The 15,008-nt window shown below is 39.2% G+C and overlaps 1 protein-coding gene across 2 annotated transcripts in view; it reads right to left on the minus strand.

Moving 5' to 3' along the window:
* Positions 1-1,017: 1,017 nt before the first annotated feature.
* exoc2 (exocyst complex component 2) overlaps positions 1,018-15,008 on the minus strand; it is a 64,459-nt gene continuing 50,468 nt past the window's right edge. For both annotated transcript variants that reach the window (XM_018760695.1, XM_018760694.1), the window contains exons 22-28: positions 14,681-14,797; positions 12,531-12,672; positions 4,283-4,338; positions 3,911-4,033; positions 2,879-2,940; positions 1,974-2,033; positions 1,018-1,769 (exon numbers count right to left, since the gene is read on the minus strand). In XM_018760695.1, coding sequence (XP_018616211.1) covers positions 1,676-1,769; positions 1,974-2,033; positions 2,879-2,940; positions 3,911-4,033; positions 4,283-4,338; positions 12,531-12,672; positions 14,681-14,797 — 654 coding nt within the window. In that variant the 3' untranslated portion in view covers positions 1,018-1,675. The remainder of the gene's footprint in view (positions 1,770-1,973; positions 2,034-2,878; positions 2,941-3,910; positions 4,034-4,282; positions 4,339-12,530; positions 12,673-14,680; positions 14,798-15,008) is intronic.

Raw genomic sequence — 15,008 nt, forward strand, 5'->3', positions numbered from 1 at the left:
AAGATCCATCTCTGATGTTGGTGCAAATGTCACTGTCTGGTGAAAGAAGCATGAAACATGAAAATGCGTTTCAGTCGTTAGAGACTCAGGGAACGTGGCTGCGGGCCTTCTCTCCAACCTACCATTCTGGCTTCATTTTGTACAACTAGCAATAAATAAACACACGTTTGTGTGCGTGTGGGTATAAATATATTTATATATTATTACTATATACACACACCAGTACATATTATGGAGTCCTTCAAAATGAATACTCATATTTTAACATTAATATTATAAACAAACAAACTTAATAGCAGCATCACTGCTTCCCTTAGCTATACATTCTTCTCCCGTCTTCTCCAATACTGTGTACTGTAGCTGATTTCTTGGAATGTTTCTTTACTCCTCAAAGAAATAGGCAGCTCAGTAGAATCCCATAAACTCACCATACATATGCATTTGGATTGCATGTTAAAGTCTTCACCATACAGCTGCCTGGAGCAATTTATTCCAAGAAACCTGAGCCCAATCACTGCCAAACCTGCCACATCTGTGAAAACCACTGTAACAGGCAGCCATCTGATTAAGGATCCAGATCCAGCTAATCAAAATACTGTAAATTCAAGTAACAAGAGCAGCCAAGTACCACAGTCAGCAACACAGACAGCGCCAAAGAAAATGAACAGCTGTTCAAATGGGTCAAAGTTCAGACTAGTGAAATCCTTTGGACAAAAGGAAGTAGACAAAATTACCTCTACAGAAAAGGGCAAATGGCAAAATGAAGGCAATCAAAACAGACTGACAGAGTTCCCACATGAAGGACTGAGCAGCAGAGTTAGTGAAGAACTGCTTGGATGAGGCCCAAATGACCCCAGCCAGGAGATCAGCACTCCATGACACTGCCACTGACAACTGTTGCTTGCGTTTGAAGGAACCCGTCTGTGTCAAAACGTACACAGTGCGGTCAGGGTCCCAGCAACCACGAGTGTGCAGGTGTGTCACGTCAGCACTACGCTCTCTCCACTTCTCCTTTTTCCGACTGGCTTGTCTCTCGGGAAGGGGGTCGGGGGGTGCGGCCGAGGACTTCTCCATTCTGTTCTGCAAACCAGGGGCTGCTTGTCGCCCGTGGTTTTAGACAGATTTCACTCACCAGAGACGTGCAGACAGGCCACATGTGATGAGGTGATGCGAGGCAAGGCCTGGAAAGACCCTGAGCCATGACTGTAGTGCCTGCTGGGGGATGAGACAGACATGCCTGCCCAGCTTTATCACAAGACCACGTAGCTCCCAAAAGACCTCCAGCAGACAACTTCAGACAACTACCCCGGGTGGTTGAAGATACAGGCATTGACTCGTCAGTTTATTCTTTAGATTAATTACAATCACATGATGGCAGGTAAAGTAAACACATTGATACACAAATATAAAAAGCAGGAATTTGCACCAATATTTTGAAGACTGAACATGTTATTTTTATGTGTGTATGAAGGAAACATTCAGCAAATTTATCTGCATTTACACATCTAACTGTAAATGCAATGGCAAATGGTGTTAATATTTATGTCTATAAATATTAGTATTTCATACCCCTGTCATCAACTGTGATATTTTCAAAAAGATGAAAATACATATATCTTAAGAACTGTAAAGTGAAGGGCATACAGTAAAGTTATACAACAAATAGCAGGAAGCCTCATCTCTTGACAGGCAGGACAGATGCAGGCTGGAAGCAGGTGAGCTGCAGGTGCATGCTGCTCTTGAACTTGTTCAGCAGCTCCTCCAGCAGCCTAGAGAGAGAAAGCAGAACAAAGACAGTGAGACAGTGACACTGATGAGCACACCTCTCTGTGATGTACACTTCATGAGAAAGCATCCCCTTCGTGACCAACAGCTTGGCCTAGCTGAGATGGTGACCTCTCCCACCCCCACATTCTGTCTATGACTGCAGGACTGGGTGGGGTCCTGCTGATCAGGTCTAAGCAGAAACTTACTTCTTGTCTGCTCCATTATGCAGCTGGGGTAGAGCTTCAAGGGCCTGCTTAAAGCTTGTGCTGGAATGACAGAGCAAACAAGAAATGAAAAAAGGTGGAGCAGGACATGCCAGAAATCCACAATATATGCTGTTATCACATGGAATGGACATACTCCAACTCCACTTTCCTAATTTTCAAAGTGTGTTCTTTGTATATTGAAACATCTTTCATTAACTGGCATGTTTCCATGGCCTATGCTATTGAATGACATTTCAAAAAATACTGCAAGCTGAGGTCAATGGTGAGCTGTTTACAGTTATAAGCACTACGTTGCTGCGAAAGCGCAGTTTCTCTTCCCTCTGGTGGGCTACCAGGTAAGCATGTGAGCACAACAGGAGAAGAGCAGGGTAAAGGAAAAAACCTCACTGAAACTTCCCAGGGTTCTGTTTTTAAACATGGGAAGTGACTTGTCCCTCCTCTCACTAATCACCTACCACCACCCCAAGTAAACCTGAACGGTGTAACACATGGTCATCTAACCTTCATTGGCTTAGGGCCACAGTTCCAGGGACACGTGAAAAATCCAGTGATGTGCTGAATCTTAAATGTCTAAAGTAAAAAAATCATCTTTACTGTGTAATGCAACAGTATTAATAACATTAAATGTGTGTTGTGTGTTTCTAATTATAACTCTATTACCATGTAAACCAATAATATTTACAGTACTTAAAGTAGGAATAATATGATGTATAAATGTTTTTGTGGGTTGCATTACATGAAAGGGGCTGTGTGTTGGAAACCTCAGTTTAACAGGAAGACAACAAGATGGTCACTTGGACTAGAACAGAGCATCAAGCTGCCCTTGTGGTGTAGTAGGGTAGGGGTGAGTGTGTTCCAGAACAGGACAGAACACAAGAACCTACTTGCTCTCTGTTGTGAGGTAGAGCTGCAGAGCATCTCTCAGAACGCAGATCTCTAGCCGAGCCTAGGAAGGGGAGAGATTATTCATGAGAAAAACAAAAAAACGCCATGGATTCACCAGTCCCACTTGATGCACAGTCTAACTTTTTCTGACATTGCTGTTTAACTCAAACATCTTTCCTTCATTATTACCCCACCGGTAAACCTTTCAACATTATCCTTCTGTGACCTTTTCCCTTCCTGCTCTTATGACTTTCAAAGTACTGACTGCACACTTCCCGAGATGATAACCTCGATGTGAACATCTGAACAAATTGTAACCTGATGTTGCTTCTGATGGGCCATGGCACGGGTGTAATCATATCTCTTCACATAATAAAGGAAGTAAAGTATGCTCAGTTTCACACAGCTCATTACAATGAAGGGAGGCCAGCCTTAATTATTCCATACTGGTTTCAAGAAGCAAAGACCTTTTGTAAATCTACCACTAGTCGTAAACCACCACAAAAATTTCTTCAAAACAGTGCTGCTGACAGAATTATTTGTGAAAAACTCTCCTTAGCCCAAGATTTTCAAGACCCGCTCCATCCGTACTGCTGACTGAATGAGAAACCATAACGATACAGACAAAGCAACGCTCACAGAGAGCATCTGAGGTTACCAGGTAAGATGCTAAACAGATACTCGCTCACTGAGGCCAGTCATTCATAAAAAAGAGCCTGCTTTCTTCAACAGACCAAACTGTCCTGGGTCAGATTTGTCTGTTTTTTACAGATTAATTTAATTGATAAACTAGGAGTTATAAATAAGGAAAACACACATTAAAAGATGAGGGGATGTGTGTGTAATTTAAAGGAAAAGATGCAGTTTCCAATACATTAATATTTATATGTTGAATGATTGCTGGGGGGATAAGATGTAGGTTCTGTTGGATGAACTGACTTGCAGGATTCAGATATTACTAAAGGTGGAAGACTTTTGAGTGTGTGGGTCCATGTGTGCAAGTGCACATATGCATGACTCCATAAACCGACCTGCAAAGCCCCATTCCTGCTGAAGGAGGACACACACTGCATGAGGCGACTCATCTCCTCGGCTACGGACTCCACGATGCAGGACAGAACCCGAGGAACCAACTCTTTGGACACAGCAAAAACCTACAGAGTTTACATAGAGTGAGCCAAGGAGGTAGCAAGTGACAGAGGGAGTCAGCAAGAAATGGGGGGAGGTAAGGATTGAGGGACCAAAAAAAAAAATCAGACAGAGCATAAAGAAGAAACATGCTTTTATTACAAGCAAACTTTGGATGGCTCATTACAACCGAGCAAAGGCATAAATACCAATATATTATTTGGTAATGCAAATGTATTTCTGAGTATAATAAATATTTGTACATGATCACTTACCTCAGCATGAACAGTAATAATGTTCACCAGAGCTTCTTTCAGGTAGTTTCTTACACCTGTAAAGAGAGTTTAACCCCTTGGTCACCAAGTTGTTTATTACAAAACTTAGGTGCAATACACGGTACACCATGGACAATATGCTGTTGTCACAGATCGCAAGATGTGCTTTCGCTCACTGAATGAGAGCGTTGTAGATGTAGTGTTAAGATGAACCTTAGAAAGATTAACTGTTGTCAAAAGCATACACACAACACACTCCAGGACACTGCAGAGTGGAGAATCAGGGCGTTTGTTAATTCAGGGCCTTCAGTGCTAAGTTTACAATGGTGATGTTCAAGCTACATCAGAGAATTTTTTTCATCTAAAAACATTAGGATGCATCAAAAGAAGAGGGAAAACAAAACACATAACTTCATAACCAAATAGTAAAAATAAATAAATATTTTAAAATAATCTCAGTGATGACAATGAGTCATTAAAAAAACACACTGCTGATAACTCTACAAAGTTAAATATCTGTGGACATAATAATGAAATACATATACTAAAAATTAGGAATTCCTCAGCTAAAATATTCTGTGAGTTATTTTTTTTTTTAAAGTCATTACATTTATCCAGTCCCGTTTGAAAGGCCTGTAATAAGAGCCTGTGTAAACAACCCAAGACAGAAAAATAACATCACCTGAATAAACAAGTGGGTAATCCAAAACAAAAAGTCAAGCTATGCAATGAAAACTCAATTCTGTTTTTGCAGCATTATTGCATTTAAAAAAATTTTAGGTTCTAAAGAAGGAAATTTAAAAAAAAAACAAAAAAAAAACAACAAAGACCAAACAAAAGATACCACAATTTCAGCCTGTTTCCTGCACCAAAACCAAAAATGTTTGAGTCTCATATCCTTGTAGGTCTGGACAACTGTTCCTCTTTTTTACAAGTTGCAAACCTTGCTACGTACCTTCTGGCTGAACATCTTTCTGCAGTAAGTTTTTTTTTTTTTTTAATTAAATTGATTATGCTAAAAATTGCAAAAACGGCCTTACAAGCATCAAAACCATAACATTAGAAGGAACAACATTTAAGACAATGTCTACTAATGTTACAAGATCATTGGATGTGATTACTGATCAAAATAAATTAGACTACTCAAGAAAAATGCTTAAAAAATAACTCCTTGTATAGTCAGAATAACGCTGCTGTTAGCAATAAGTGGACTGTATTATTACATCTATCAATTTATCTGTCACTGTTCTCCAAAACAGCTTACACAATGAAGCTATTTAGAATGATTTACTCACTTACAGCTGGGTAACTTCTTACTGGGGTAAATTACAGCAAGTACCCTGCTTGAGGGTTCAACAGCAGAAGGTGGGATTTGAACCCGGGACCTCAGAGACCAGGAACACTTCAAAAACAAATCTTCAGTGCAGTAATTACGTTTAAATACTACAATGATAAACAAAAAACTACAGTTGAAAGTCTTATCGTCCACAATCCATGAGACAGAACATTTAAAACAGACTAGAAACTTAATAGAAAGGCTCATCCTAAAATAGAGTTATAGTCTAAGCAAGAGGAGAAGTCCTCTAATTGTCCACACCATTGTTCCAAACTTCCTTCGAAACCCATGCCACATATGTCTCAATCCAGAAATTACACGTTCACTGCAGCAACACTATCAAGCACCCCTGAATCGCACAGACCAAGTTGGAAAAATGTAGGCAAAGCCCAGAGTTAGTTGGGCACTGACACATTCTCTACCTAGCCCACCTGAAACCTGTTTCACCACAATCCTTTGCAACCATTTTTTGTGCAAGAGTATGGGAGTAGCGAGTGTGCAAATGACATATACTTAAACATTTATTCATTCAGCTGATGCTTTTGTCCAAAGCGGCTTACAATCTGAAAAAATACTTACAATTATTTACCCATTTACACAGCTGGGTAATTTTACTGGAGCAATTCAGGATAAGTACCTCACTCAAGGGTACTACAGATGGAGGTAGGAATTGAACCTATGATCTTTGGGTCCAAAGGCAGCAGCTCTGACCACTGCACTAGCAGCTGTCCCAAATTAATTGTTTTGTGGTTCATGACTTATGAAAAATGTACTAAGAAAACACCATGCATGAGAATGTCAGATTAGAAATCCAGTGCAGAAATTACTGAACTTTTCAGGAAAGTCCTCAGTACCCTTTACACTTTACATTTCTGGGTTGTAAAAATTGGGGAAAAAAAACACTGGATGCAATAGTACAAATGCTACCAGGTGTTCTGAAAAACATCAAAGAAAACATTTTGTTTCTCCTGAAGACAAACAATATTGGCTCAAACTGTAAACAAGCTTAGATTACAGACACATTACTGGAATAAATCCCCTACAATGAATCAACGCTACTCAGAAAGACTAATTTCTCATCCTGCAGTCCACCCTTAATCATAGCCAAGTGACTAAGCTCACCTACTATCACTATTATCATAAGTCTTATGTTTACAGAAATCTGTCTGTGCACATTGCCTTGGTGAGAAGTCCAATGTTGTCATCAAGTATGATAAGCTATCAGACAAACGATGGCTAAATGCTAACAGTGAGTAACAGGCGAATAAGCGCAGTAAGTGAAATGGGAAAACAATTGCACTACAGAAAAATATCAAAATATATCAAATAATATTTATTAAAAAATATCAAATACCCTTCATATTGTTGCTTTCATCAAACAAAGTTAAAGCTGAATGAATGATATGTTTTCTTTAGTAAAAACTCAAGCTAAACAGAGAAAGTAATACATGCCTTGTATAAAAAACAGGATGTCATTTTGATAGCCAAGACCTAGCTAAACCCATTTAACGTATACTTTAAAGCAATTAAGATTTAAGTGCAAGATTGTAAATAGGACAAATTGGGAATGAACTGGGAATGGAGCTCTTATTACACATAAATTCTGGAATTTGTCAGGGTGGTGAGGAAAACAAAAACTGTGCTTGCACAGTTGTCAGTTTAGAACAAGTATGTCTGCATTTTCATTCAGGCTTTTGCCAAACCAAGGCACGTCTCAGTTCCTCTGGTAGTAAAGCCTCCTACTCACATCCTCTGCCAAGGTCCCAGATTCTTAGTAAGTGGCCTGAGAATAACAGAGCCAAAGAGGAGCAACAGTGTTCCTAAAGATCCTGAGTCTAGATTTTTCAATATAAACACAATTTATATATTTTTATTATTATTTACTGATTTCAAAATAACCTAAAAAAAACCTTTTCAATTTATGTTCTATGTTCTTCTTTACAAAACTGGCATTGTGGGGGGAAAAAACAGTTTTCCTTTTTCAGCAATCTTGGAAGAAACGCTAAAGACTACGCAAGAGAGATGAATCCATATGGGAACCACAGCACACTGTTTTTGTAGATTCAATGAGAGAAGCTTCTAGGAAACATACTACACTGTCATCCAAGCTCCACTTTTCAGTGTAGAAGCAGGTGGCCCTCAGCTCGTTCTCTAGCCACAGCTGACGAAAAGGACAAGCAGGAATTTGCTGTTTAAAGCTGCCCGCTAATATCTTTCGCATTAACCACATCCTTTTCGGGGTAGAAGAGCGCTTGGAAACACTGTTTGACATTTTACAGGCTGGATGAAGCACGTTCTTGTAGCGTCCCCACCCACGTGGCTGATAAGCTGCTCACCTAAAGTCGCACAAAGTGAGCGAGTGGCGGCACTGAGTGGAGCAGTCACGGAAACTCCCCATAGGGCTGGAACTGTGGTAGCCTCACAGCCATACCTTCAAAAACAACTCCCTCCGTCGGAAGTATGCCCCCTGCAAACAACTCATTTACAGTAACAATGCTCGCTTGCGTCGCTGGCACCTCTACAAATAAACAATGACTTTTTTTCAAATCTCCTGAGAGGTCACGGTGAGTTAGTAGTTTCATCAAGACTATTTCAGAAATGGTACCAAGTCTGACAGCAGATTTGACTGTATGCAGCCACACAGAATTTAGGAACTGCAAAATAAGACTGAGCACTGAAAAACAGACAGACAATTAACCATGCTGTGCAACTCTTTCAGCAATACATTCTTGTTTTTATCATCCTTTATTTTTCTGAACCACAACCAAGAGAGCAAAAACATCAAGGCAAGCTGAATCCCCTCACCATACTGAGAGATAGATTTGGCAACAACTATTTACCTCTAATGCATCCTACACTGGTCTGTCAGTCTTTCAAAAGTTATAAAAAGGGATTACTACAACAAACAGACGTTAGGTTTCACTAGATACTTCCATTACAGAGATTCCTTCCAACCTAACAAACACTAGGACCGTTGAGTGATACTTTTTTGCCGCCCATAAAACAAAAGCAACGTAACTCTAATATAATGCATGTGTGACCTTGTGTACAACAGGTTCCAATCTGTGCCATACCATGACCCCGTTATTAACCCATGTGTGGGGATACCAACATAAATGTAGTGTCTTGCAAAAGTATTCAAGCTCCTTGAAAGTTAGCGCCATTTTCTGGACTTCAAAACATACAAATATACATACATATATTCTTCTAAGTATTTTTATATTAAGCCCAAGTGTTCTAAGTTTTTTCCCAAAGCCAATAATTTGTGAAAAGATTTTTAAAGAGACTGGAAAAATTCTGCTTGCATAAGTATTGAACCCCCATATGTTAATATTTAGTAGAGAATCCTTTTGTGTCAATAACAGCCTTTTGGGGTAAGTCTGCTTTGCACACAGTTCAAGAGTGATTTTGTCCCATTTTTCCTGGCAAATTTTCTACAGCTAATAAAGGTTGGTTGGATGGCACTTCCGGACTGCAATTTTCAAAAAAAGTGCCACAGATTTCCAATGGGGTTCAGATCAGGATTTTGACTAGGCCACTACAGGACATTCTTCTTTTATTCTGGAACCACTCCAGTGGTACCTTAGCCTTGTGCTTTGGATCATTGTCTTGCTGAAACACAAACCTTCTCTTAGCTGACTGAAATAGGTTCTCTTCCAGTATTTCCCTGTATTTAGTTGCATCCATTCTTCCATCAACCTTAAGACGATTTCCAGTCTTTGCAGATGAAAAAACATCCCCACAGCATTATGCTACTACCATACTTCACTGCAGGGATGATGTTTTTTTAAGGGATGAGTAGTGTTAGTTCTGTGCTATAAATACCCCACACACACACACACACACACACACACACACACACACACACACACACACACACACACACACAGAAACTGGTTGTCCCAAGCGGGATCGCGGCGAACCGGAGCCTAACCTGGCAACACAGGGCACAAGGCTGGAGGGGAGGGGACACACCCAGGACAGGACGTCAGTCTGTTGCAAGGCACCCCAAGCAGGACTCGAACCCCAGACCCACCAGAGAGCAGGACCTGGCCAAACTTGCTGCGCCACCGCACCCCCCCGTGCCATACATAGAGCTTTGAATTTTAGCCAAAAAGCTCTATTTTGGTTTCATCTGACTATGACACCATTTCTCACATCTTAGCTGGTATCTCTCATGCATTGTGGAGAACTCCAGACATACTGTTTTATGGATATTCTTGAGTAATGGCTTCTTTCTTGCCACCCTCCCAAATAGCTGTGTTATAGGGAACTCTTGATATTGTGGACACAGCAACTGACTTCGGTAGTTCCTTCAAAGTGATGGCGGGTGTCTTTGTTGCTCCCCTTACCAGTTTACGCCTAATGTCTTGGGCACTAAATTTTGACGGACAACCTTTACACAGCGACTGGATGGTGTGATACGCCTATCCCTTCCTGATGATGGATCCAATGGTGCTAACTTCAGCATCCAGGCATTTTGATTTTTTTTGTACCCTTTTCCTGACTTATGTATTTGGATCACTTTCTCTCTTGGGTATGCTCTTTAGTTTTCATTTTCACAGGGGGTTCACAGTCTGGCTTATGACTCCTAAATAGAGTATTTTTTTATGTCCAGAAAATGTGACCTTTATTTTGCACACTGTTACAAACTAATTATTCAGTTATTTCCAACTAATAGGAAATGTGTCTTGTTTGGGAGCAATTTGTCACTTTAAGCTTTTTAAGCACATGGGTTTGGATACTTATGCAAGCAGCACATTTCAGTTTTACATGTTATTTTTAATATCTGTGGAAAAATAACTAATTTTGGATTTTGAAATTGACAGTGTGAAATGGATTATTTGTATACATCTTTGGAAATAAAGAAAATTGTGCTAACTTTTAAGGGGCACGAATACTTTTGCAAGACACTGTATGTTCTTTAATAAACCTATTTTGCACATTTTTTAGTTTCTATGCCAATAGCTACAGCAAGAATAATAAATGGCTTGCAGTTTTACCTGTGTGACACTGCACACCCATGAGATGCTGTGCATAAAAAAAGAGGAAACATCAGGTCTTTGCACCAGAAACTTGACTACATATTTAAGTAATGCTTATATCTTGATTAAGGGTAGTAATGTTATTAATAAACTTTTCACTCACCACCTATGTCATAAGCTACACAGGCATTACAATAAATTCTATTTTCTATCCTTTGAAATGATCCATTTTCAAAATATATTCGAGTGACTTGAATAGTTCAAAGTTGTTTTCGTCTGTCCTTTCAATATTTTCATTATTAAAAAACATACAAAAGGAAAAGTGAGAAAAAATCTGAATGCGTAAACAGCAAGGTAGTTCCAGTAAGTCTATTTTCATATCTTTGTTATCAAATACGCTTACCTAGCCCTTTTCTAGGTTATTCCCCACTACCGCACATACGCCTCTACGCCTGCCGCACTCCACATACCCACCTCTTCATTCACAAACTCTGCTGTGCGTTTGAACCATGAATGCACACGTGTGATGTAAAGTGTCACTTGTCAATTTCCAGCCAGGTCCACGTGCCATATGTTGATGTTGTTTTTGCTGTTTTTATTCAGATCAGTGACTGTGCACTGAAGGCAACATCAGCCTATTACTTTACACTGCATTTACCGTTAGTCTTTTCCAGTTGCCATGCACTACAAGTACGGTCACAAGTGGTGGATTACATTTAATGTCAGTGACCATACTGTGTTTAATGTCAGTCATTATGGTGTTTAAAACACCCTGAATCAGGGGCAGGACAGTTCTGAACCAGAAACTAGCTAGAGTAACGTGAGCTTCCTTTTGGATACCAGACAGCACACTTCACTTCCTGCAAAAGGGTTTCTTTTTGAAAACAGACTGGGCTGTTATGTGAGTGCATGGCAGGCTACCTCATGGGCGACACTGGCCCCACTTGTCTATTCATCAACTACTAAAACCTGAGAACAGACTCGAAACATGGGTTGGGCTACACTTGCCTTGGAAATATGGACAAGCTTTAAAAAAAAAATTAAAAAAAGCAAAACACAAAAAGCTGCAACTTTAGACAGTTTACACAACAGAGCATTTCTTAACAGTTCAGAGTAAAAGGAGCTCTTATGTAATAGAAAAGGGAATCAGGGAACTCTTGATATCCATACCCCATCAGGAAGATTAATATAATGTTATTACCATGTATTATCAATTATGCAATCTATACATTTAACCATTAAACATTAGTCCATAACTGGGAAAAGACACATCCATCCTATGAAATACAGACTTGGTGATTTAAAAAAAAAAAAAAAAAAAAAGAAAAAAAATTAAGGAAAATGCTAAACTTGTAATGTTATGCAATGAATGAATGTATTTGACGATTTTCTTAATGAAGAGGATTCCTCTGGCAGTTCTGCAAAGCCTGCTTCAACACCAGCATGTTTCAGACCATAAAGGTCAGACAGTAAACCCCTTCTTTTATACAATAACAAATATCCTGAGAAAAACTTCTAACCAGGTAACCAAGGTTTAGAAGACACACTATACAGGTGGTCCCAGATTTACGATAGGTTATGTTCTGAAACCCACCATAAGTTGAAAATATCGTAAATTGAAAATGCATTTAATACACCTAATACACACTTCTTCGTGACAGAATGGGAGATACGGATCGCTGTCGCTGCCCAGCATCACGAGAGTATGGCTCCAAATAAAAATCTAAATTCAAAATTCGAAGTATGGTTTCTACTGAATGTCTATTGCCAGCTCACCATCATAAAGCTGAAAAAAATCCCAAGTCACACCATCGTAAATTGAGGACCACCTGTAGATGTTTTGCCCAGTAAAGCAGTAAATCAGGTTTTGACCCACGGATCAGCTGGCAAAGGGAATAAATGAGGACGTTTACGAAAATAGAAATACCTGTAGGAGGTGAGCAGTCCCTCCAGTCGAAATACCCGGCATACATGCCTGGCTCAAGTGAACCCACAATGGGGTCTGCTTTTCGCTCCACGTAGGACTCAAAAAGTCTCTGGTCCAGTGCCCTCACCAAATCCATGCTGACCTGCACAGTAAGATGCACTTCTCAGTCATGTATAATGATTTACATGTCAACATTTACACATCCACACTGCATCTCATCAAACTAGCAAGAACTTATTTGTAGGGAGATCAAAACAAGCAAAATAAAATAAAAGTAGTTCACAATGGTACTAAAGAGGAAGTCATTCGTACCTGTGCTGACTGATCTGGCTGTTTGTCAAAATACAAAGATAACAAATATTGCATATTCTGCTGTGGTCGTTTAACTGTTTTTCAGTGAAAGAAATAGCTGTGACATTCACAAATTGCATATGGTGATTAATTATTATGATACATTTCAACAGAACTGCAATATTATATATCAGAAAGGCTATGCTCTTTACAGGCTACTGAATATTTGTTTCATGGTTGTCAGACCGGGAAATCAACTTCTGCAAAACTTGTAAATTTACATTTACACCTTAAAAAAAACACTCTCGACAACTATCAATGGTAGTGACTGCAGTACTACTGTATGCACATGGTTTTTTGCTTCCACCAGGCTATGATTTCATTTGTTTTTTAATTTTACAACAAGGAAAAAATTACAGTAAAATTAAATTTACTTTCATTTAGCAAAAGATTTTTTTAAAGCCCCATGGGACTTTGTGAAACAAAATAGAAACATTTACGAACAATGCTGGCCAACCATGCATTAGGGGTTGCCAAAAGCACCCACAGCTGTGCTTAGCATGAACACAAAGGGTTCTTCAATCTGTATGAAATGGCAAAGACTGAATTCAATGGTGCAGCATTACAGAAAGTGGGTCTTCCTGAAAAAGGACATATATACTATTACACTGGGTCTCCCTTTAAGTCTTATGCCAGTAGCCCTCAGCCATGGTCTTAGCAGAACTGTGTGCATGGTGCGTGTCGTTCCTACTAAACCCTTAAATCTGTATGTCATTTAGCTGTTGAATGAAAGAGTCTACGTTAAATCAAAGTTAAATGTGTCTAGACATGCAACAGTCACAGTGTGCATATTAAAGAATAATTTAGCTTTGAAGTGTTAATAAGTATACTCTACGATATAATACACTAAAATAAGAATGTATGCATCTCTCAAAGTTTTCAAAAGCATTAAAATTTTGGAAAAATCAATATAATTAAATGCTATAGATAATTATGATTTAATTAAGTACACACACAAACAAAACACTTTTTTCCTGAATAGTTTGAAGTGTTCTGAACAACATTTTTCAGCTTTTCAACATTTATAACTGAAACTGAATGCACAATTCTTGAGTTATAATAGAGCATGTGTATTTAAAGTGGAAAACTTTTTTCCAGCAAGTGGTTCTGTTTTTATTTGAGGCACATTATTGAATTGGGACCAGTCATTAGCCAATGCATCATGGTTTTCCTTTGCATGATGCTTATGACAATTTAGCATGGACAAAACACAAATTTGTAAATACAGTACAGAAGAAAGCTTGTGGGTGGTTTATTACTAAAAACATTTTGAATCAATAAGGTTTATGTGTGGTTCCACGGACTGTCAAAACAATTAACGGTCATCAGCCAAGCCTATGGTAAGAAAAGAGCCAAGTTTCTAGTCCACTCTACTGTGCGATTGCTAACTCGCCTTTACTGGAAAGACCAAATAAAATGACCTGGCCCATTTGTCATCCCTGATCAGAGCAGCAATCTGCGTGACTAGGGGGCGGCCAAAAGCTTTTACTCCTCTACTACAAAGGAATTCAGCAGTTCTTGGTGTCAACTCATTTGATTACCCCAAAGTGGTTTCTTACAATCCATTTCTCATAATCCCTTTTCTAGTTTACCTTATGTTAAAGAAAAAATCTATACGCCCACTTTAAACTACTGATAACACATGAAAATCTGCATTTTGATCTGCATCAAAACTGAACAATGATATGTTACAAAGTGCTGAATTTTTTTTTTTTTTTTGCAGTTTATTAGTTTGAAGCAGACAATAAACAGAAGTTTAACCAGGACCAGGGCTTATACGGATAGCACTCCCCACTCACCCGTGTAATCTTCTCTGTGCCCAGAAAGCCATGCCTCTCTAAGTGCTCGGCCAGGTTGAGGAAGGTGTGTTTCTCTAGGTAGCTGCAGTTGCTCAGGATCAGGAGGAGTCGCTGCTCCTGTACAAAAGGACCAGCAGTGATGCTTAAGATCCCTGTATCTGGACCAGCTACAGTTTAGTACAGCACTTCTAAACCAGCTTCAGATGACACATCAAAGTGTACATACAAATCAAGGCAATAGTTATACAATTTTTATGTTGTTGCTGTGGATCCAGTATTAGCCACAGCATGGTAGATGTTTGACTTTCAGCTAAGATGAGAAATATTT

This window comes from Scleropages formosus, chromosome 19 (assembly GCF_900964775.1).
Source record: "Scleropages formosus chromosome 19, fSclFor1.1, whole genome shotgun sequence".
Classification (NCBI taxonomy): domain Eukaryota; kingdom Metazoa; phylum Chordata; class Actinopteri; order Osteoglossiformes; family Osteoglossidae; genus Scleropages; species Scleropages formosus.